The sequence below is a fragment of the Moschus berezovskii genome, chromosome 5 (assembly GCF_049115385.1).
Source record: "Moschus berezovskii isolate FMDL1 chromosome 5, NW_MosBer_1.0, whole genome shotgun sequence".
Classification (NCBI taxonomy): domain Eukaryota; kingdom Metazoa; phylum Chordata; class Mammalia; order Artiodactyla; family Moschidae; genus Moschus; species Moschus berezovskii.
The window spans coordinates 7,286,879-7,312,460 of record NC_142464.1 but is presented as its reverse complement, the minus strand read 5'-3'; the positions used below and the strand labels follow the sequence as shown (position 1 = coordinate 7,312,460).

Genomic DNA, 25,582 nt, shown 5'->3' with positions numbered 1-25,582 from the left:
GATGCTAACTTTATACTTATCTCAATTATTATCTTTATTATTTAGAAAAATATAACACAAATGAGACATTTGAAGATTAAGTTTATAGCTAAAAATACTACCTCTCTCTTACATCTTGAAACACAATATGGAAAATGATACTTTTCTTACATGAACCATCAAACTGCTGGGTGATTAGAACAGGAAAAAGGAGTCCAGAATGCCAGTGGCTAAAGACAAGGAAGGGAAAAGCCCATGGAAACAGAACAAAGAAGGTCCGAGGACCGAAGTGAGGACCTCAGGTAGAACAAACAGCACTCATGGCTAGCCCAATTTACATAGGGCAGGCCCAGGGGAAGGAAAAGACATATAAAAAGAGGAGCCAAAGGGCCAGGGGCCTCTCTCTCTCCTCTCTTCGTGTCTTTTGAGTTGTCATGTCCTGACGCCTCAAGGATGCATTTTCATTTATTTTCTAAATATAACTGAGCCGTAACATGGAGCTGTAACACTGATCGGTCTGAGAGCTGTGACATGGTCTGTCTGAGGGCTTTAACATCTGTCACTTCAAATTTTTGTTGTGATGAGACAGAACGGAGGAAATTACACACTCCCACGACAAAAACCAAATCCCCAGACAAGGGCAAACATAAGAAAGACTCCACACCTTGTAGAAGAGATCATTCTCTTTCTTACCAAATACTTGGTTTTCAAAACATTACATAACTTCATATTGTTTAATCTTTGTGGTCTATTATCTAACCTTCTTGGGAATTGACTTCAGTAAGAACAATGTTCACAGTCCCCTTCCAACAGTTCAGTTACATTGACCCATGGGTATATTTGGGTACACTCACAAACACATACACACATGTATACACATGTGAAAACATATATACACATGCACATGGTTTTTTGACTTTGGAGAGTGACACAAAAAACTGAGGCCCTGGAACCTAAGACAGAAGTATGGAGAATTATCCTGGAAAACTTGGCTGCATTTTCCATATTGAGCCCAACACATGATATGTAGTCTTAGTGGATATAAGCATATTAGTAAAATCTTGCTGTGGAAATGTGTTTTTAATATGCATGCATAACTGAACCACCTTGGTGTACACCTGAAAGTAACATAACACTGTACATTTTGGCTGAATTCAACTATACTTCAGTTAAAAAAAGAGAAGCCTGTTTGCCAGCTCTCTTAAACTGGTCCAGGCAACACAGTACCTTCCGCAGGGGCTTGAGCTTAGTCTCCATGATGAAGTCATACTTGCACAGCTCACAGCAGCGTGTGTCAGAGCTCTTGATCCACTGGTGCAGGCAGGCCTGGTGCACGAAGCGTAGGGTGCCTGTGCAGCGGCAGGGCGTGATGAGTGGGCTCTCTTCGTCCCCTTCGCAGTGACAGATCCTGGGGAGGACACAGCAGGTGGGTGAGATCTCCCAGGGAGCACACCGTATCCTCCTCTGTGAGCATCCTAGGCTTATTGGAATCTACAACCTCACATTAGGAACCATGAATATTTCACTTCAACTTAATGCTGGAGCTAAATACGTGGTGAATATTAATTTCCTTTCACTTGCATTAGTCACTGTTGGACTCTTAGGTCATATCCTAGGTCTTTACACACCTGTACATCAAAAATGCACAATCATTCCTCCAGGGAAATCAATTTTAACAGACTATTGAGCTGTGTCCCCACTTTTATCTATCAGAAGTCATTGCCCCAACAGAAAGAGACTCACAGACTTAGAAAACAAACTTATGACTGCAAGGGGTAGAAGGAGGGATAGTTAGGGAGTTTGGGAAGGTCATGTACACACTGCTTTATTTAAAATGGATAAACAACAAGAACCTATCATATAGCACATGGAACTCTATTCAGTGTTTTGTGTCAGCGTGGATAGGAGGGGTGTTTGAGGGAGAATGGATACATGTAAATGTATGGCTGAGTCCCTTCACTGTTCACCTGAAACTATCACAGCATTGTGAATCAGCTATAGTCCAATACAAAATAAAAAGTTCAAAAAAAAAAAAAAAGTTATTGTACCATTGTAATGGAATTATACTCCAAGAAAATAAAAAAAGTCAGTGTCCACGAGCACAAGCTTTCTTTCATATATTAAAGTTACAGTGTAGTATTCTAAGGAATGTTGGAATCTGGTGATCTCATTGTTTTATTTTGGCAATAGTTTTAGAGGGTGTATAATTTAGTATATATGATATTTTACCAATGTGAAAGAATTCTGAAAAATTTTAATGTGTTACCATGGAATAAAGTGAATATAGACAGTATCAGCTTGGAAATATTACAAAGATTTTCCTAGGAAGATGCACACATTTGTTCACAACAAATGAGCTAAACTTTAATAACCATCATTGTCATGAAAGTCTTCGGTTACAGAAAGTTCAGCTACAGTAAACAGTAAAGTTCAGCTACTGTTTTAAAATGTTAATTACTACATCTTCCTAGAAATTCTTTTTTCAAGTAGTTTACTGAATTACTATTATTTCTAATGTCATAGATTCAGTCTATGAAATCTCCATTATTCTCATCTTCAGATTTTAAAAACTAACTTGCTTTCTTCATTGGATGAGATAAGCTTTTCATAACATGAGATCACAAATTCAAATCTTACAACTTCAATAATTCATATTATCTAGAGTCTGTAGAAGTTGTTCCTAAATTTGATTAGAAATATTGCTTAAAATCTGTTAGAACTATGAATAGAATATTTCCAGAAAACTTGTATAGTTACTTTTTGGAGCTGAGTCATAGTGACAGGCTGCAAGAATGTTTGAATTACCACTGCTATTCTTTCCTTTCAGCCATCTCACCAGAAGCAGTGCTTTTTAAAAAGTGAATTTTAAAATATATTTATCTAATTCAACTGTCTCCCAGGGGAAATGCAGTGGTTGGTTGGTCAGATTGTTACTTCAATGAGATAACAGGAATTGAAACTCAACCCTCCCCTAACTTTGAAATAAAGGAGTATGACACAGTAGCTAATGTTTTGAATCTCTTTTTGTTAAGTAGAGACAAAGTAAACAAAAAGAAACACTGACTTCAAAAGTTTTTTGGGTGGAGTGAAAAGATAGAACACAGGAAAGTTCAAAATCAGTGTCTGCCTTCCCCTGGATGGAGTTATAAAGTAGCAGTCAAAGTCTGGCCTAGTGGGGAAAAGCTAAAAATTGAGATTGACATATACAGACTATTGATTGGGCTTCCTTTGTGGCTCAGATAATAAAGAATCTGGCTGCAATGCAGGAGACCAGGGTTTGATCTCTGGGTTGGAACGATGCCCTGGAGAAGGGAATGGCTACCCACTCCAGTATTCCTGCTTGGAGAATCCCACAGACAGAGGATCCTGGCTGGCTATAGTCCATGGGGTTACAAAGAGTCAAACACAATTGTGTGACTAACACTTTTCCTTTATTTCATAAAACAGATAACCAATGAGAGTCTACTGTGTAGCTCAGGAAACTCTACTCAGTGCTCTGTGGTGATCTAGATAGGAAGGAAATCCAAAAACGAGGAGATATATGTATATGTTATAGGTGATTCACTTTGCCATGCAGGAGACACTAACACATCTTTGTAAAGCCAATAAAAATTTATAAAAAGATAAAATTGAAAACTATCTCAGAGCCTATTTAATATGAAACTGAAATATGTCCTGTCTCCAAACCTGTAGATCCTAGGATCAAGGCTTAGTATAATTTATATCACACCTGTTGCTGATAAGAGTATTGGTCAGTAGAGGCTTGTGGAGTGAAGAAATTGTTCAATCAACTAACTATAATTTATTCTAAAAGCGACTAGGGAAAGCAAATCTGGGTTTCTAAAGCACATCATTTTTTTAGCTGTACATCTCCAATTTCTTAAAAAAAATTTATTTTTAATTAAAGGATAATTACAATAGTGTTGTTGGAGAAGACTCTTGAGAGTCCCTTGTACCGCAAGGAGATCCAACCAGTCCATTCTAAGGGAGATCGATCCTGGATGTTCATTGGAGGGACTGATGCTAAAGCTGAAACTGCAATACTTTGGCCACCTCATGCGACGAGTTGACTCACTGGAAAAGACTCTGATGCTGGGAAAGGTTGGAGGCGGGAGGAGAAGGGAACGACGGAGAATGAGATGGCTGGATGGCATCACCGACTCTGTGGACATGAGTTTGAGTGTACTCCTGGAGATGGTGATGGACAGGGAGGCTTGGCGTGCTGTGATTCATGGGGTCTCGGAGAGTCGGACACGACTGAGCGACTGAACTGACTGACTGACAATATTGTGTTGGTTTCTTCCATATGTTAACATGGATCAGCCATAGGTATAATATGTCCCCTCCTTCTTGAAACTTCCTTCCACTCCCCACCCCATCTCACCCCTCTAGGTTGTTACAGAGCCCTGGTTTGAGTTTTCTGTGTCATACAGCAATTTCACACTGGTCATCTCTTTCACATATGTTAATGTATGTTTCCATTAAAGCACATCATTTTGATGTCATATTTATTTGTGGAGCAACTGAACGCTAACAAATTATACATCATGAGTGGCTAAGATTTCTGAGTTCCTTTGAACCTCTTCTCTCACTGACTTTACACAGAGATCCTCCCATAGATCAGGGGCCAGCACATTGTGGTGTGAAACTTCCTTATACATGTTTTGGCATGTACCATTTTTTTTTTTTGACCACACCCACTCACATATGTTTATATATTGCTTAGAGCTGTGTTTATATGATAACTGCAGGCCTGAAGATGATGCATGAGGCCACAAAGACTGTCGTCTTCACTGCCTGACCCTGTGCAGGACACATTTACTTTATGGTGATTCTGAGTTAAAGACAATGTCAGACTGTTATCAACAATGATGAAAACAAAGTTTATAAAACAAATCACCCCAAATTCTGAAAGTAACAAAAATTGAATTAAAGGTTCCAAGGAGAAGCATATGATAAAACCAAAAGCCCCTCCTGGTCTGTCACTGATGCCTGTTGACCCATAACAAGTCTGTAGGGACAGGGGGAAAAGTTTCTTATTTGAAAAAGAATGTGCAGTTAATCCTATCTGATAATTTATCACCAAAAAATGGGTCAAATGCTGCACTGCTTCCAAGACGGTTCTGAGGCTCTGAATTTTTGCCTAACTTGAAAAAATAATTCATCATAAGCAGATGGAAACAGGGACCTTGTTGATTCCAAACTGACTGGAACTAAACCTGATTGGTGTCAAGGCTTCTTATTTCTCACACATTATTTAAAAAAAAAATTTCTCCTGAAAATTACCTGAAACATCACCAGCAATATATATTTTTTTTCATAAAGTTAAGGCTATTTCTTTGCTGACAAAGGTCTATCTAGTCAAAGCAATAGTTTTTCCAGCAGTCAAGTATGGATGTGAGAGTTGGACTATAAAGAAAGCTGAGTGCTAAAGAACTGATGCTTTTGAGTTGTGGTGTTGGAGAAGACTCTTGAGAGTCCTTTGGACCTCAAGGAGATCAACCCAGTCCATCCTAAAGGAAATCAGTCCTGAATATTCATTGGAAGGACTGATGTTGAAGCTGAAACTCCAATACTTTGGCCACCTGATGCGAAGAACTGACTCATTGGAAAAGACCTTGATGCTGGGAAAGATTGAAGACAGGACGATAAGGGGACGGCAGAGGATGAGATGGTTAGATGGCATCACCGACTCAATGGACATGAGCTTGAGCAAATCCAGGAGATGGTGATGGAGATAGAAGCCTGGCGTGCTGCAGTCCATGGGGTTGCAAAGAGTTGGGCATGACTGAGCGGCTGAACTGAACTGAACTGAAGATTATTTCCTATTAGGGAAATAAAAAGTTTGATTCATTTCATTTCTGTTGCACAAGATTTCTTTTAACATGATGTTAGCATTTTGAAATTTTTCTAAATTACCCAACTCATGTTGGTTCCCAAGAGTCTTTCAAACCATGTTGAGACTGTTCTAAATGGATTTGAAAGCTGAATATCAATTTCAAATATCTACTAGAAATGAAAATAAAGTGATTGTGCCATTACAGAAAGAATTAAGCAATTCTTAAATTGACACTTCACACAAACCATAATTGCTAAATTTTAAATGAAAACATAGTAATACAAATACAAACATGTTTTTTTCAATATAATAGTCATATAGAGAAAATGAGTTCAATAATAAAAATGCATTGTAAAATTATCATAATTTTGATGCATTTTTACTTTATGGGAAATTGAGATTTGGGAATTAAGTGATTTTTAAAATTGTTTATCTACATTAGTGTCTGTCACCTGGTGGAAGGAGCAGGTTGAATTCAAAATTTTATTGGCATTTTAGTATTTTAATTGGCTGTTTAACATCTACTTCCATATAATTTCTAGCTTTCTATAAAGAGTGGACCACAAAATACCATTTAGCAAATTAAATTTTAGAAAGTGTGTGTATATTTGCACCTTCAAGCCCCCTTTAATGTTTAAGTTTTAAGTAAAGTAGGCTTATTTTTTCAATCTTACATACCTTAAAATGACCTCCATTTCCTGTTCCCTATCCATTCGTCAAGACATCTTGGTTCAGGTAAAGTAATATTTTTTATGTGAGAGTTTTTTTTTTTTTAATAATTTATTATTTAAAAAAATCTCTGTGAGGGCCACAGTGACTAGGCAACTTTAGAATTATTTTCATTCACTCATTCATTATTTCATCCAGTCACATTTTCTTGGTTCTTGCTACATGGGAAGAAAATCAGATACTAGCATCAACATGTGGGGTGACTGGAGAGAGAAAGAAAAGAACCTGGAGGCAGGGACCTCATTGGGCAATGATTATAAACATCTAGGTATTAAGAATCTACAAAGAGTAATCACTTCACACTGGCCAGAATGGTCATCATCAAAAAATCTATAAACACTAAATGCTGGGGAGGGTGTGGAAAAAAGGGAAGCCTTCTTACACTGTTTGTAAGAATGCAAGTTGGTACAGCCACTATGGAGAACAGTATGGAAGTTATTTTAAAAAACTAAAAAAAAATTACCATATGACCTAGCAATCCCCGTCCTGGGCATCTACCCAGAGAAAACCCTAATTTGAAAGATAATGTATTCCAATGTTCATCACAGCACTATTTACAATAGCCAGGACATAGAGGCAATCTAAATGTCTATCAACAAAGGAATGGATAAAGAAGATATGGTACATATATACATTGTAATATTGTTGCTTAATGTCACTAGGTCCTGTCCAACTCTTTTGTGACCCTATGGACTGTAACCTGCCAGGCTCCTCTCTCCATGGGGTTTTCCAGGCAGAATACTGGAGTGGGTTGCCATTTCCTTCAGGGGATCTTCCCAACCTTGGGGATTCAACCCCAGTCTCTTGCATTGGCAGACAGATTCTTTACATTGAGCCATTCATCCATAAAAAAAAAAAAAAAAGAACAAAATAATGCCATTTTCAGCAATGTGGATGGACCTAGAGATTGTCATACTGAGTGAAGTAAGTTAGAGAAAGACAAATATCATAGGACAGCATTTATATGTGGAATCAAAAAAAGGGTACAGATGAGCTTATTTATGAAACATAAATCTAATAAGGACCTACTGTATAGCATAGTGAAGTCTACTCAAAACTCTGTAATGGAAATATATATATATATATATATATATATATATATATAAAGAGTGGATATATATATATATATATATATAGCTGATTCACTTTGCTGTACACCTGAAATTGAACACAGCATTGTAAATCAAGTATACTCCAACAAAGATGGACAAATAAAAGAATCTGAAGCAATATGGTGACACTGGGGAAGAGATGGGAGACAGCCTACAGAATGTGCCAAGGTCTCCAAGGACCCCAGCTTGGTTTCCATGACTATTAGCTTTGGAGAAAAATCATTTCTATAACATGGAACTCTTAAAGGCAATCATCCCCATAACCTTCAAACAGCATCTCAACTCTCTTCCCATATTCCATGTCACCTTCCCATTTGCTATCTCCTCAGTTCCCTACTTAAATTTTCCCCCATACTTCATCTCCAAGCTTTGAGCACAGTATCTATGGACACTGCTGTTTTTGTAATGATTTAATTTGGATGTTATATTTACTCAAAGCTAGTTATCATGTTTCAGAGTTTGGCACCTATTTGGTGCCCATTTTTAGCCTTTCAAAGGACTGACTCTTGGTTTTATTTTTTTTTAAATTGCTTTTTAATCTCTATTTTATTTCCTCTCTGATCTTTATTATTTCCTTCCTTCTGCTGACGTTAGGTTTTGTTTGTTCTGTTTCCAATTCTTTTAGGTGGTAGTTAGGTTATTTATTTGATATTTTTCTTATTTTTTGAGGGTGGTCTCTATTGATATTAACTTCCCTGTAAGAGCTACTTTAGAGGAGCCTAGTGCTCTCCAGTCTGTGGGTTGTGAGAATCGGTCACAACTTACTAACTAAAGCACATAGATTTGGCATGGTTGCATTTTGGGGCACCCATTCTTAGAATTCACTTTTCTAAGCTAAAAATGATTACAATGCATGGTGGGCAGAAGCCGTGTTGAAAGGTAGTAAGCAGTGTATGAGAAAGTAGTGCTCAAATAAATGACTGAGGAGATATGATCTCTCTTTTTGAGAAATATAGCAGCACAGTGAAAGGATAGCAGACTAGAGAACATTTTAGTTTTCATTTGCATTTCATTTTGTTTTCACAGTAAAAGTGAATGTGTTCATAAGCAGAAGTGAAGGTGTCACAGAGAGGGAGACATTTAAAGAAATAATCAAGCAAGAGAATGACCCATGGTTAGATGAAGTTTCTTGAGAAGTCAGGAGAGTGTGGGTAAAGAAAAGATGGCAGAGGAACATCTTTGGACAAGTGCAAGGATACCCAGGAGGGAAGTCAACAGTTTCCCATGAGCAAAAGACAGAGGAGGAACATTGTTGGAGATAAAGAGGAGGTGGGGGCAGGGGAGGGCAGTAGCTGGACCTGAAGGATGGTCTGACTATCTTCCCAGACACAATAGACAGCAGGTGATGAAAGGGAAGACAAGGAGGCCCGGTGCCTAAGGTCTCACAGAGGCTTTAAATGATTAAAGAAAGCCACTGGGAGAACGTGATGGAAAATTAAGCAAGCATGAATATCAGAATCATGGAGCAGCTGTGAGGGCCCAGGTCAGATGAGATATATTTGTTTACAGTGGACATTCTCTGACTCTGTATGCTCATTAGTCAGCATGATCTTGCAGCGGGTAACATAACCTCACTGTCCCAAGATCACCAGGTCAGGATAGGGAAGGTGAGAAGTGAAGGATTCTGGCACATCAGTGAAGATGGTATGAAAATAGCTGTCACAGAGTCTAGATGAACTGAGCAGGGAAGCCAGTGAAACCACCCCATGGACCCTATGCTATCAGAGGCCAAAAGACACAAAGATGCTGAAGAACTGATATTGACAATGGGAGGAAATAGGACAGAGATTGTCTCTATGTAGAGGATGCATTCGTCTCTCTTAAGGATTAGTTCACCTCCCTTTTGTTGTATTTTTCCATTGTCACAGAAAAAAATAAAAATAAAATTTATAAAATTATTTGGTGTTTGAAGTTCACAAACATATCTAATCCTGACTCATCTTTGTTCTCTGCTCCAGTAAACTGGAGAAGATCTCCATTTAGTCATGTGTAGAATTAAGTTAAAAATAACTCTTAAGGTGTCAGGAAGATTAAGTAAAAGAGTACGTACCTGGCATATAGTAGGCAACTGAATATTTGTTCATTTTATTATGGTTAAATTTGTTAATTTTAGCATGTGATCTTGAGATTAATTCTACTGCTATTGCTACTATAAATTTGGTTTATCAATGTTATTGCTTCCAGTGCATTGGACTAAGAGCTTTTTAGCAGCTAGTTTGTTAAATTGGTTAGAGCAAGCATTTGTAAGGTCAAGGTCATGAATTTGACTTCATTCAGGTGAGTTGTTGTGACACACTGGAATCCCCAGGTTAGTTACATCACAGATACATCTCAAAGAAATCTTGGCATGGGAGTATGTTTAGATATGTGTAGAGGAAAACTAGGATTGGATTTAGCTTCACTCTTCTGTATGTTGGTGACCTCAGACAAGTTTTCAGACAGTTGATTTTTTTTCCACCTGTAAAATTTTATATGGCTATCACAGGTTCCAATAAGATATGTGAGAAAATACTGCAAAATATAAATATTGTCCCAAAACGGGTCATTACTGCCAACAGATAATTAGTCAGTAAAATAAGCAAAAGTGCTTCTAGGTAGTAAATGCAATGCACTGTATTTTTTTAATAAAAGCAACTCATTTTTTAATGTCTGTGTTTTACTTCATGGGCTGTTATTTTTCACCTCTAGGACCGTGATGTAAGTAAGGCAGATAATTCCAAATCTACTGTATTAATGAAATTACTTTTCTCCTAAGCTAGCAGCACCCTCCTCACAGTCAAGTCTAACGACCTTCTCTAGTTCTTAATCTTTCCTGATGTCCCTTTGAAGTATGGACTAACCCCTCCTTCTTAAAGTTTCTTCCTTTTTGGCTTATGTGACACTGTTTTTATATCACTACCCCAAAATCACTACAGGTGGTGATTGCAGCCATGAAATTAAAAGATGTACACCTTGGAAGGAAAGTTATGACAAACCTAGACAGCTTATTAAAAAGCAGAGACATTACTTTCCCAACAAAGGTCTGTCTAGTCAAGGCTATGGTTTTTCCAGTAGTCACGTATGGATGTGAGAGTTGGACTGTGAAGAAAACTGAGCAACAAAGAATTGATGCTTTTGAACTATGGTGTTGGAGAAGACTCTTGAGAGTCCCTTGGACTGCAAAGAGATCCAACCAGTCCATCCTAAAGGAGATCAGTCCTGGCCGTTCATTGGTGGGACTGATGTTGAAGCTTAAACTCCAATACTTTGGCCACCTCATGCGAAGAGTTGACTCATTTGAAAAGACCTTGATGCTGGGAAAGATTGAGGGCAGGAGGAGAAGGGGACGACAGAGGATGAGATGGTTGGATGGCATCACTGACTCAATGGACATGAGTTTGGGTAAACTCCGGGAATTGGTGATCGACAGGGAGCCCTGGCTTGCTGTGGTTCATGGGGTCGCAAAGAGTTGGACACGACTGAGCAGCTGAACTGAACTGAACTGAACTGAACCCTTAAACTTGGCAAAAGTGGAATCAGAAGAGCATATAAGGTGATTGTAGGGACTGAAAGAGTGACTACTTATTGAAGACAGACCCAAAATATTTGGGGCTTGGAAATTTGAGATATGATGTCTGAGATGATCCTGTGCTAAGACATGACAGGTGAGTTACTATGTCGGGAATAATATGTTGATAATTTTCAGCGTAGCTAATTTCTTGGCTAAGTCTTGTCTACCTAATATTGTGGGCTTCCCTGGTGGCTCAGATGGTAAAGAATTTGCCTGCAATACAGGAGACCCAGGTTCAATCAGGTCACAAAAGCCGCCTCTTAACGTATGACTGTACACATTTTGGTACAAATAAAAAATACTAAGTTTTATGTTTAACATCTTGGAGAGGAATAAAAGGCATGGAAGGGGACATTACATAGCAACTGTCTTTAGATAGGTGACAAGCTATTGTATGAAGGGCAGCTAGTTTATTCTGTCCCACAACTGGATCCAGGGAGTAGAAGTTAAACAATATATCTATACACAGAACTTTCCAAAGTTGGACTGGGCTTGCTGAGGAGGTGTGGATTTCCCATCATAAAAAGAACTCAAACATCAAACATAAATAGGATGATACATGGTGGGCATTAGTATAAAAGAACTCAAGCACGAATAATTAAACTACATGACCTCAGATTTCTAGTGTTGCCAGTCCATTTTTTTCCTTTCCCACAGGCCAAAGTCCTTGATCCACCCCTGACATTTCTTTGTCAGCATTTCCCCTCTGCATATCCTGTGAGTTTTATACTTAACCCTTTGATTTTTCCTTTCTACACTGACTGCTCCAGGGAGGCCATCCAGGCCCACCAAGTTGAAGTATTGCTCCTAGACTTGTGACTTTAAAACATTTGTCTCCAAACCAATCGTTGCCCCTCCAATAGCAAGAAGCCTCAGCCAGTTCTTACTGGTTCCTACATATCACAATCTCCAAATGAGCTTCTCTTCCCAAAGATGCCATCAATATCTCATTCTCTTGGCTTGCCTTTGTTTTTGAGCCTTTGGGTAATTTGAATTCTAAATTCAAATTGTTATCAAGATGCCAATACTTTTTATACGTTAGTGGTTTTTCCTTCCTCTCAAAAAATTATTTTCCTCCTTCTCATCCACACTGCCATTGCTGTGGTAGTTTTGAATTGTCAACAGATACACAAACTGTCTTTAAGACTTTGCTCCTTCCAAATCATTCTTCTGAAAAATATTTTATTTATGTATTTATTTAGCTTCACCAAGTCATATTTGCAGCATGTGAGATCTGGTTCCCTGACCAGGGATTGAACACAGGTCCCCTCTATTGGAAGTGTGGGGTCTTAGCCACTGGATCATCAGGGAAGTCCTCCAAATCATTCTTTAAACATGCAGTTAATTATTCAGATCCTCTTAAAATAATGCCTTTCTTCAAGAACCCTATCATCAACCAAATAAAATCCAAATTATCCAAATCACCTGATTTTCAGCTAACCCTCTGTAATTTTAATTTTCCTTACCCATTCTACTGTATCTCCTCTTAATCCCTAACACACAGGCATAGCAGTATGCTAGAGAATTTAACTGTAGGATAGCTGAGAAGCTTTGAGTTTTGATACAAATTAGCTACCACTGTGCCAAGATCTTGAAGAAGGCAATGGCACCCCACTCCAGTACTCTTGCCTGGAAAATCCCATGGACTGGGGAGCCTGGTAGGCTGCAGTCCATGGGGTCGCCAAGAGTCAGACACGACTTAGCAAATTCACTTTCACTTTTTACTTTCATGCATTGGAGAAGGAAATGGCAACCCACTCCAGTGTTCTTGCCTGGAGAATCCCAGGGATGGCGGAACCTGGTGGGCTGCCATCTATGGGGTCGCTCAGAGTCGGACACGACTGAAGTGACTTAGCAGCTTATCAGTGCCAAGATCTTGATTCCTCTCAATCCAGAGGGCAGTTTCAGGGTCCTGAGTGTGTGGTCTATTAATCCCAGTCAATTCACAAGTTTTGTGTTCTGCATGTGTCATGACCTGGAAAATGTTGGGGAAAATGATGTGGTTGTTAACAATAGCATCAGTTTTGTTGGTGATGTCTGTTTTTTTATTTTTATTTTTTATTGGAGGCTAATTACCTTACATTAATATATTGGTTGGTTTTGCCATACATTGACACAAATCCGCCCCAGGTGTACATGTGTTCCCCTTCTTGAACCCCCCTCCCACCTCCCTCTTCCCCATATCCTCCCTCCAGATCATCCCCGTGCACCAGCCCCAAGCATCCTGTATCATGCATCGAACCTGGACTGGTGACTCATTTCACAAATGATAATATACATGCTACAATGCCATTCTCCCGAATCATCCCACCTTCACCCTCTCCCACAGAGTCCCAAAGACTGTTCTATACACCTATGTCTCTTTTGCTGTCTCGTATACAGGGTTAAGGTTACCATCTTTCTAAATTCCATATATACGCGTTAGTATACTGTATTGATGTTTTTCTTTCTGGCTTAGTTCACTCTGTATAATAGGCTCCAATTTCATCCACCTCATTAGAACTGATTCAAATGCATTCTTTTTGATGGCTGAAAAATACTCCATTGTGTATATGTACCAAAGCTTTCTTATCCGTTCATCTGCAGATGGACATCTAGGTTGCTTCCATGATCTCGCTATTATGAACAGTGCTGCAATGAACATTGGAGTACATGTGTTTCTTTCAATTCTGGTTTCCTCGGTGTGTATGCCCAGGAGCGCGATTGCTGGATCATATGGCAGTTCTATTTCCAGTTTTTTTGAGGAATCTCCACACTGTTCTCCATAGTGGCTGTACAAGTTTGCATTCCCACCAACAGTGTAACACCCTCTCCAGCATTTATTGCATGTAGACTTTTGGATAGCAGCCATTCTGACTGGTGTGAAATGGTATCTCATTGTGGTTTTGATTTGCATTTCTCTGATTATGAGGCATGTTGAGCATTTTTTCATGGTCATGTCTGTTAAATCACTTAATCTCTGGTGCTTTCAAGTTCTTCACCAATAAAATAGGAGAATAGCACTGTCTACTTCTTAGGGTTGTTTGTAAGAATAAGTTAATTAAGTGTTGATAAAGATCAATTTTTTTTTTCAACTCATGCTTAGGTGTTTATTTCCTCAGCTTATTGCCTTCTGAGACTGCTTGCCTCTGTGGTTTTTTTTCAAATGTGATCTCAGTCCCCTGAGGCCCCCTTACTTCATCTAAATTTAAGCTGCCTTTAAGACTCACATCTTTCATGAAATAGACTCCAGACCTTCTTTGCTTACAAGTTTTGAGGTATCACTGTTCTTAATACAGATTTGGTATTTGCTGTTTGTTTTTTCATCTATGTAATTTATGCTATTATAAGATGAATAAATTCTTGTATATTAATTTTGAGGAGCAGGATCTTCTTTACATGGAAATAATAGCGGGATATTAATAGTAATTTAATGATGAGAGTGTTAAAAAGTCAAGGTAAAGATGGTCCACAAATAGACCAGGGATACTATACTTTGTTGTTTAAACACACACAGACCAAAAGAGACAGCCTAGTTTAGTGAGATAATTTAGTAATTCTCAGATGTCACCAACTACCAGTGTTCTGTTTATGTTTCGGGAAAGCTTGCTTATAATGAAAGTGAGAAATGTATGACCCTTACATATACCATGTGATCTTCATTTGCATTTGAGGAAGTAAGCTGAGATGTACCAATTTTATACCCTATCCGAGCATCGGAGGAAGTCAAGCAAATTGATCTTCTGTAAAAGGAGAAGTAACTCTTATTCAAAAAGCAGAGAAGAAGATGGACAGTATTTAGTATTATTTTTACCAACAGCTGTTTCCAGCAACTCTAACTGATATGGAGTCAAAATATATTTCGGAGGTAAAAGAAAAAAGCCTTGCAAATCAGATTTCTAAGATTTCCCCACAGACGTGAAGTATTGTAAGCTACCATTCAGTCTGAGATTTAAAATATTTTGTAAATTTTAATTAAAAATACAGTTATGACATAAAACAAAAATGTGTTATAGAGAGATGATACAATTTTTGTAATCATAAGTTTCATCATTCTGAATCTTCAATCTCTTTAACATCTACAGTTGAGATCTCTTTAACATTTACAATTCTTCACACACAAATGCCTTTTTAACGGGTTTTGTTTTCCCAAGAGTATTCTCAACTTGAAAAACCTGGTACATACCATGACTTCCTGAGTTTAATTTCATGCCCTAATTTGTCACCACTGACTTGGTCCCAACCTCACACTATCTGCACAGAGCTGCAGGGAAGAACCAACCACAAAGGCAGGGAGATAGCAGCGCCCCAGCTCCTCACTGGATCCTGGAGCAAGTCCAGAGTCACAGTGAACCAGCTACGTCTCCTTCCCTTCGGACAGCAGGCGATGGAAAAGAAGAAGACAATGAACGATCACTTATGTTGATAATGGGAGCAGAGGAAGCCAAGGCCTATTTGAATGTACAGGTATTTTAGATCAGTGAGCTACAATGGATTCGTAAGATAATATTTGAATTGCTCCTCTTGCAGCCTTATTGCCTCCTGTCAACCTGTTGATCCCAGGAGTTTACATTCTGATAGGGATCAGGGGTTGTCATAGGGACTCCTTCATTGTTGGCTAGCCTAGTGATTCAGTCTCAGAGTGGGCTACACCCTCTTGGAGGGATTTCTGAGAAGTCTCCACGGGAGTGGAGTACATGTGATGACTTCCCCTTTGTGCTGGCATGTGTAGCCTCAGGAGTGCCATTGCCAGGTGCACAGAAGGATAGATCTCACTCATTAGTCTTAATGTCAGCTCAACTATCCAAATTCTCCCAGTCAGGAGATATCAAAGGACGGACTGTGCCCTTTGGGATAATCCCTTTATTGTAAACCATCACTTTGCTGCCCTATCCACACTCTGTTGGTGGCTCCAGGCAGAGCATGGTCCATTTCTGAGTAAAGGAATTGGTTTTTCCCAGTGTGTTTACATTTCCAGATCCTACCTTATAATTTTGATGATATTAAGATGAATTAATAAACACTGAATAAATACCCTGATGTAATGATTTTTCTCTACACCCACACATTCATTTTATGTAAACTTTGAGATGTTTTGCATGTGTTTGAAAGATGAACAAAACTGAACTAGACATATTTCTAAGCAGAAATTATCAAAGCTTTTAGGCTCAATTTTCACTTCATGGGAAATAGATGGGGAAACAGCGGAAACAGTGTCAGACTTTATTTTTTGGGCTCCAAAATCACTGCAGATGCTGGTTGCAGCCATGAAATTAAAAGACGCTTACTCCTTGGAAGGAAAGTTATGACCAACCTAGATAGCATATTAAAAAGCAGAGACATTCCTTTGCCAACCAAGGTCCGTTTAATCAAGGCTATGGTTTTTCCCGTGGTCGTGTATGGATGTGAGAGTTGGACTGTGAAGAAAGCTGATCGCCGAAGAATTGATGCTTTTGAACTGTGGTGCTGGAGAAGACTCTTGAGAGTCCCTTGGACTGCAAGGAGATCCAACCAGTCCATCCTAAAGGAGAAGAGTCCTGGGTGTTCATTGGAAGGACTGTTGCTAAAGCTGAAGCTCCAATACTTTGGCCACCTCATGTGAAGAGTTGACTCATTGGAAAAGACCCTGATGCTGGGAGGGATTGGGGGCAGGAGGAGAAGGGGACGACAGAGGATGAGATGGCTGGATGGCATCACTGACTCGATGGACATGAGTTTGAATGAACTTCCGGAGTTGGTGACGGACAGGGAGGCCTGGCGTGTTGGGATTTATGGGGTTGCAAAAGCTGGACACGACTAAGCAACTGAACTGAACTGAACTGAGGCTCAATTTTTATTAGCTGCTTGCACTGATGTGAAAAGTAAAAACACAAGCACAGATAAAACACACTCATTCGCTTTTTGTGTAGATATGACAAAACAAACATATTTGATTAGATGCAGCATAGGGCTTTGGTAAGTACATAATAACAGAGCTATCAGTAACTTATCATTGTAACTATTTAGTCCTTTTACTTTTCTGTATATGGCAGAGATTCTTAATTGAAATTGATTTTGTGATAGAACTTTTCTGTAGTTGCTAAGTGTTTGAATCGTTATAACCTCATCCTCCACCAGTACTTCCTTCCAGTTTTGTCCATTCATTAACCTTATCTGGCTAAACATTACTTCTAAGGAAGTCTCAAGTTACCATGGATAATTGACAAGGCAGTTACTTTATTTATAGGTAACCAAGAATGCACTGAATGAATTAGAAATATGATTTTGCATATAAATTCTCCTACATAGCCAAGTGAGTGTTTTGGCAAAATATTAATGTTATACTGCAGCTCCAGCCACTTTGAGTGAACACTGGTCTCTCTTCATTCAGTTCTTCACATATTCCTTTATCTGTCCATTTATTTACTTAATCATTCTCTCACCAAATAACCTGTTGTGTGTGTGCAAGGTTATATAAGGTGCAGTGATAAATGCAAAGATGAGCAAGTCTCAGTCTTTTTCCTTCAAGGAGGTTATACTTTGACACTTTATATGCTGGACAACTAACTGGAATTCCAGTTACCATGTGATGTGTGTGAAATTAAGTAGTTTGCAAGGAAGAGAAAGAGAATGTATTGATTAGGGGTGAGAAGGTGATTAGAGCCTAATGGAAAAAGTTTATAGAAATGGGAATTGGAGCCTGGGGAGAATTTTTGCCAGGTGGAGGGGAAAGTTTGTAGAGTACTCCAGACATAGAAGACCCTTTCAGTGAATGTATAGCAGTAGGAATCATTAGGTAATCAGGTCAGGTACATGGCTGTTTGGAAGGAACATGAGGTTTGGATAGGATTATATTGAGATGTCAAGTTGAAAAACTAAGATTGTGGAAAGCCTAAAAAAATTACCTTCATCTAGCACTGACATTTACACACACACATACAGGCACACACACAAACAAAAGCTTTAACTATATTCAGTTGGAGGGGGAACTCAAAAAAGAATCTGGGTAAGAAAATAGATAATTAGAAAGATTATTCTGTCTGTGTTACCTCAGAGATTAGAAAGAAAAAGAAGCTATTACAATCACCAAGGTCAACAGTAATGAGGACAGTTCAGTTTAGTTGCTCAGTCGTGTCTGACTCTTTGCGACCCCATGAATCACAGCGCGCCAGGCCTCCCTGTCCATCACCAACTCCCGGAGTTCATTCAAACTCATGTCCATCGAGTCGGTGATGCCATCCAGCCATCTCATTCTCTGTCGTCCCCTTCTCCTCCTGCCCCCAATCCCTCCCAGCATCAGAGTCTTTTCCAGTGAGTCAACTCTTCGCATGAGGTGGCCAAAGTATTGGAGTTTCATGTTTAGCATCAGTCCTTCCAATGAACACCCAGGACTGATCTCCTTTAGAATGGAATGGTTGGATCTCCTTGCAGTCCAAGGGACTCTCAAGAGTCTTCTCCAGCACCACAGTTCAAAAGCATCAATTCTTCGGCGATCAGCTTTCTTCACAGTCCAACTCTCACATCCATACATGACCACGGGAAAAACCATAGCCTTGACTAGACGGACCTTGGTTGGCAAAGGAATGTCTCTGCTTTTTAATATGCTATCTAGGTTGGTCATAACTTTCCTTCCAAGGAGTAAGCGTCTTTTAATTTCATGGCTACAACTAGCATCTGCAGTGATTTTGGAGCCCAAAAAATAAAGTCTGACACTGTTTCCGCTGTTTCCCCATCTATTTCCCATGAAGTAATGGGACCAGATGCCATGATCTTTGTTTTCTGAATGTTGTGCTTCAAGCCAACCTTTTCACTCTCCTCTTTCACTTTCATTAAGAGGCTTTTTAGTTCCTCTCCACTTTCTGCCATAAGGGTGGTGTCATCTGCATATCAGATTATTGATATTTCTCCCGGCAATCTTGATTCCAGCTTGTGCTTCTTCCAGCCCAGTGTTCCTCATGATGTACTCTGCATATAAGTTAAATAAGCAGGGTGACAATATACAACCTTGACATACTCCTTTTCCTATTTGGAACCAGTCTGTTGTTCCATGTCCAGTTCTGACTGTTGCTTCCTGACCTGCATACAGGTTTCTCAAGAGGCAGGTCAGGTGGTCTGGGATTCCCATCTCTTTCAGAATTTTCCACAGTTTCTTGTGATCCACACAGTCAATGAGGACAAGCATTAGTATAATGACAATAAAAAAAGATAATAAGAGCTCGTGCAACAGTAAAATTGTGGAATGTAGACATGAATTTGATAAGAGGAGACCAGGAAGAGGGACAATGAGGGGAAGGACTGATTACACTGATTCTAGTGTTTTAGTTAAAACTATTGTATGTAGGGTGGATGAACAGCATCCTACTGTATAGCACAAGGAAGTGTAGTCAATATCTTATGATCTGCCATAATGGAAGAGAATGTGAAAAAGAATACATATCTATGTGTAACTGAATAACTTTTCTAGACAACCGAATCTAAAACAACCTTGTAAATCAACTGTGTACATGTGTGCTAAATCACTTCAGTCGTGTCTGACTCTTTGCAACCCTTTGGCTCCTCTATCCATGGGATTCCCCAGGCAAGAATGCTGTAGTGGTTTGCCATGCCCTCCTCCAGGGGATCTTCCTGACACAGAGATAAATTAAAAAAAAAAAAAAAGCTTGGGACAGAGGCTCAAAATTAACCTACTTCTAAGACCTCCAAGCATTTGTTTGTCACCAGAAGCACCACTTGGAAATAACAATATTGAGAATCTAATTTTTAACTTAGATATGGAGAGGATCATTTTGAAAAACAGAAGGAAATAGTTCCACACTTTGACTTAGATGCTATTTTCTTGTATTTGACGTATTTCAAAGAATAAACATATTTGAAAATAATTGAAAGATATTTTCCCAAGTGGCAACAGAAATACCTGTAACAAATAATTATTTCAAACAATAAGTCTATTAAATAGACTTGTCCAATTAGCAGTAGAATTACAGATGGTGGTTTAGTCACTAAGTTGTGTCCGACTCTTGTGACACCATGGATTATAGACCACCAGGCTTCTCTGTCCATGGGATCCTCCAGGCAAGAATACTAGAGTGAGTTGCCATTTCCTTCTTTGGGGGATCTTCCTGACCCAGGAGTCAAATCTGGGTCTCTTGCATTGCAGGCAGATTCTTTACTGACTGAGCTATGAGGAAAGCTCAGAATTACAGATACCTAATTAATAATGTAGTTCTTTATTTCCTCTTTCTAATTCATATTTTCCTTAGTGTGCAGTCTACCTAGAAAGATTTTATTTATTTATTTATTTTTGTAGAGATGTCGATGGACCTAGAGACTGCCATATAGAGTGAAGGAAGTTAGAAAGAGAAAAACAAATTGTATATTAACACATATATGTGCTGTCTGGAAAAATGGTATTGATGATACTACTTGCAAAACAGAAATAGAGACACAGATGTAGAGAACAAACATATGGATACCAAGGAGAGAAAGGGAATGACTTGGGAGATTGGAATTGACATATATACACTGCTACTGTTACTGCTGCTGAGTCACTTCAGTCACGTCCGACTCTGTGCGACCCCGTAGATGGCAGCCCACCAGGCTTCTCTGTTCCTGACATTGTCCAGGCAAGAACACTGGAGTGGGTTGCCATTTCCTTCTCCAATGAGTGAAAGTGAAAAGGAAAAGTGAAGTCGCTCAGTCGTGTCCGACTCTTAGCGACCCCATGGACTGTAGCCCACCAGGCTTCTCTGTCCATGGGATTTTCTAGGCAAGAGTACTGGAGTGGCTTGCCATTGCTTTCTCCACATATATACACTGCTATGTATAAAACAGATAACTAATGAGAACCTACTGTTTAACACAGGGAACTCTGCTGGAAATCCAAAAAAGAGGCGATATATGTATATTTGTAGCTGATTCACTTTACTGTACAGCAGAAACTAACAACATTGTAAAGCAACTATACTCCAATAAAAATTAATTTAAAAAGTTTCTTAAACTATTTGATTATCCCTATCATTTGTTTCTCAATCGTAGAACAGAAAGTACAATTTTGTGGAACTAAATTAAGATGGTTTGTAAGAATAAAGTTACAAAGCTTTACTTTTATTCAGAATCCCAATAGAACAAAATTTCCATTAAGGCAAAAACACTAAGAAATTTTTTTCTGACAGGTTTCATTCTTCAAAAGCTATGTATCAACTTTATATGTTGCCATTAAGAAATACAATTGAAAACCAGAACAACCTTATTTAAAGCATTAAAATATTATAAGGTAATATTAAAAAATCTAAATAGTGATTATCTAGGTAAAAGTATAAATTAATTATTTTTAATTTCCTTTACAATAACCACAACTACTGTAAAAAAATCACTAAAAGAAATACTGAAATAAGTTAAAAAATACAAAGATCTAAGAATACTTCTCCAATTTACTCCACTTTATTTTCTCTCATTTGCTAGTAAGTTAACAAATTCATGAATATTTGATGGATTTATATATTTGAGCACTTTGGGAAAGTACTGTGTCTTATCAGTAAGTGTGAGCTGTTTCGTGGGCAGCTTCTGGAGCATCCTGGTCAGTGAGAATCTTCTAGAGAATAGGAGAGTGTTAAGAATAATTTGTCTCCCGCCTCCACCCCACAGGCATACACAAGTGCCAGGGATGTCTTTGTACTTTTTGAAGTCTAACTATATAAAATGTAACATTTCATGCCAGCTATGGTGTACATCTCTGATCTCTGCAATGTATATTCAAACATTCCATTTAGGTTTATGATAATTCTGCTTCAGTTTCCTAGAAGATAAAATCAACTTACAATAAACCACAGAAAGGGGTCGCTTCAGCTGTCATTAGCATTTTTCCATTGCTCAGATTCGTGGATGTGTTTGAACCTTTTCAACACCGTTCATTGAGGCTTTTTTCAGTGCCTGCTCTTTATTTGCATTCCTGTTCAAACCTCCCCTGAATTTTTGATCTTTCTCTTTGGAGGGCAATATTTTTCACTATGGTATAATCTAAATGATAAATTGATATCATTTTCCTGCACATTAAGTATGAATGAATTTCATTAATTATATATACCAGATACAATCGCTTTATCTTTTCCAGTTACCTTTGCCTTTTTGTTAAGTCTTTGAAGCAGCTGTCTTAATGTGAAGATAGAAACAATTAAATTTTTTAAATGTAAAACTTCAATAGAAGATTTAGTGAAAGATAAAAGAGAACATTTCTTTTTCACGCACAAACCGCAAAAGTGAGAAATGCAAGTGCAGAATGATGACTTCAAGCATGTCATTGCCCTACACATCGTGTAAGTTAAAGAAAGAGTAGATGACTGTCATGATAAATTCCCAGTTTATTTTGTTTTCTGATGAGCTATAGCTGATATATAATATGAACAACAGTAATATTCCTCCACTTTCTTGATATTGATGCAGCTGTCTTTTGCTTTAAGACACAGAGAAAAGAGAAGGTAAAAGTCTAGGCTTAATATTTAAAAACCTCTTGACTGTTACTATAATGAAAACTATCTTTTATTTTTAAACGGTTTTACTTTTCAAATAGCATCTTAATGTGTATATTCTCTAAGGAAGTACATGGTGAATATAAACTAATAAATTCAGTTTGATTTCATACAAATAGCATTTTACTTGAGTCTGATTATAACAGCTTTAACTATTATAGGAAATTATATATCTATTGTATACATACATACATATATGTATGTTATAGATGTAAATGTATACATTTAACCCTTTTCAGAATATTCACATTAAATAGAATTTGAATCATGAATCATAACATGAATCACTGGAGCAGAATTTGCTGATTCCCACACTTGATCCCTTAATGGCATTTGACAAAATGCAGAGGAATTAAACAGTTGCAAATAGAATTGCAGGTGTCTGTCTTTATAGTTGTAATGTATCATTGTGATAGCTACATGAGAATTAATCATTAATCTGCATGCTAACTCTCCACTGGGAAAGGTATGAAGTAAGTACAGAAGCTAAATTCATTTCTGATCCTTGTTTCTGCACAGAGTAGAATTTGGGCTAAGATATCTCCCAAGGGATAGTGGAGGTGTGGCTTCATTTGTAGTAAATCTGTATGACTGTGAATACTTTTAATGGGTGGCCTCAACCTATAATTGTATTTTGTCACATTGGCTCAGTGTGGCAAAGGTGGAGGGGGATGGTGAAGAAGAAGCATATTCTCTTTTTTTAAATTGTTTGAAGGCACTTCCTAAGCAAATCTAAGATAATTTTATCCCAACCTTTTCTCCTTCACAAATGACTTATTGTACACAGTCAGTCATACAAAACAATAAAAAATACATAAGCTGTGACTTTCAGGATACATCTTTGCATTTCTTATAAAATCAATAGGCTCTTGCAATGACACATTTTATTTAATATTGAAATAAAAATAAAACAAGACATGATATAATTTTAAAATCATCCTTGCAAGAATGTGCAAATTATTATATACAACCAGGGGAAATTAAAGTGGTTACACAAGAGAGGATTGATCTTGAGTTGTTTCTCAAGAAAAAGTGTAGGGTGCCAGTGGACACAGGCATTTGTTTCTTTGATGTTGTTTCTTCCCACAAATACTGAGTGTCCAGGGAGTTTTGGAGATGGAGAAATGTCTTTTTAAGTGATCATCTTGAGGCGGCTCTCCACCTTCTTGATATGGACCTTAACCCTGTCACCTGCCAAACCTTGATTGTCAAAGAAAGTGGCACACGTTGCTTACACCAGGCAGTCAAGGAGCAATTCAGTCTATTGAGATGTCCTCAATAAATTATAAGGAGAGAAATTTGTTCAGTTATTTTTCATTACTGAAAAAAATCATATCTTATCTGAACACTTGATTTGCTTTTCTCTGAATCCTGTTTCTTTTTTTGCTTTGATCACTGTACCTATGAAAATTAAAACTTGTAGTAGACCTCCATGTTTGTATTTTTTTGTGGATTTAGTAGTTTTCTACCCTTGTTTTCATGTGTCTTGAATTTCTCAATTATCCTTTTGGGGTGTGTGTGTGTGTGTGTGTGTGATGCACATGCATGGGTATACACACATATATGTATACATGTATGTATGTGTATATATATATATATATGCGTGTATGTGTGTATACATATATATACACTTCTCTCATAGTTCATTAGGTAAAGAATCCACATGCAATGGCGTAGACCCCGGTTGGATTCCTGGGTCAGGAAGATATGATAGAGAAGGGAAAGGCTACCTACTCCAGTATTCTTGGGTTTTCCTTGTGGCTCAGCTAGTAAAGGATCTGCCTGCAATGTGGCAGACCTGGGTTTGATCCCTGGGTTGAGAAGATCCCCTGGAGAAGGGAAAGACTACTCACTCCAATATTCTGGCTTGAAGAATTCTATGGAATTCTATAGACTGTATAGTCTATGGGGTCGCAAAGAGTCAGACACAACTGAGGAACTTTCACTTTCCTATGCATATATATACACATGTCATGGTGGTTTAGTCACTAAGCCATATACAACCTTTGTGACCCCAAGGACTGACTGCCAGACTCCTCTGACCTTGGGATTTCCCATGTTGTCATTTCCTTCTCCAGGGATCTTCCCAACCAAGGGATTGAATCTGTGACTCCTACATTGCAGGTGAATTCTACATTGCCACAAGGTAAGCCCTGTATAGACATGTATATAGGGCTATATACACATGTTTGGGTATGCACATGTTTAAGTATGTATACATGTGTATACCCAAGCACATATATACATGTGCTTCTCAAGTGGCACAGTGGTAAAGAATGTCTGCTTACTAATGCAGGAGACACCAGAGACATATTTTTGATCCCTGGTCGGAAAGGGCCCCTGGAGAAAGAAATGGCAACTGGCTCCAGTATGTTTGCCTGGGAAAATCCCATGGACAAAGGATCCCAACAGGCTACAGTCCATGGGATTGCAAAGAGTCAGACATAACTGACTGATTGACTAAGCACGTACACATGCATCAGTTCAGTTCAGTTCAGTCACTCAGTCGTGTCCGACTCTTTGTGACCCCATGGACTGCAGCACGCCAGGCCTCCTTGTCCATCACCAACTCCCGGAGTTTACCCAAACTCGTGTCCATTGAGTCAGTGATGCCATCCAACCATCTCATCATCTGCCTTCCCCTTCTTCTCCTGCCTTCAATCTTTCCCAGCATCAGGGTCTTTTCCAATGAGTCAGCTCTTCACATCAGGTGGCCAAAGTATTGAAGTTTCAGCCTTAGCATCAGTCCTTCCAATGAACACCCAAGACTGATCTCCATTAGGATGGACTGGTTGGATCTCCTTGCAGTCCGAGGGACTCTCAAGAGTCTTCTCCAACACCACAGTTCAAAATCATCAATTCTTTGGCGCTCAGCTTTCTTTATAGTCCA

The 25,582-nt window shown here is 38.5% G+C and overlaps 1 protein-coding gene across 2 annotated transcripts in view; it reads right to left on the bottom strand.

Moving 5' to 3' along the window:
- MARCHF1 (membrane associated ring-CH-type finger 1) overlaps positions 1–25,582 on the bottom strand; it is a 688,453-nt gene that overhangs the window by 79,965 nt on the left and 582,906 nt on the right. For both annotated transcript variants that reach the window (XM_088836140.1, XM_055434162.2), the window contains one exon: positions 1,207–1,387. In XM_088836140.1, the coding sequence (XP_088692266.1) occupies positions 1,207–1,387 (181 nt within the window). The remainder of the gene's footprint in view (positions 1–1,206; positions 1,388–25,582) is intronic.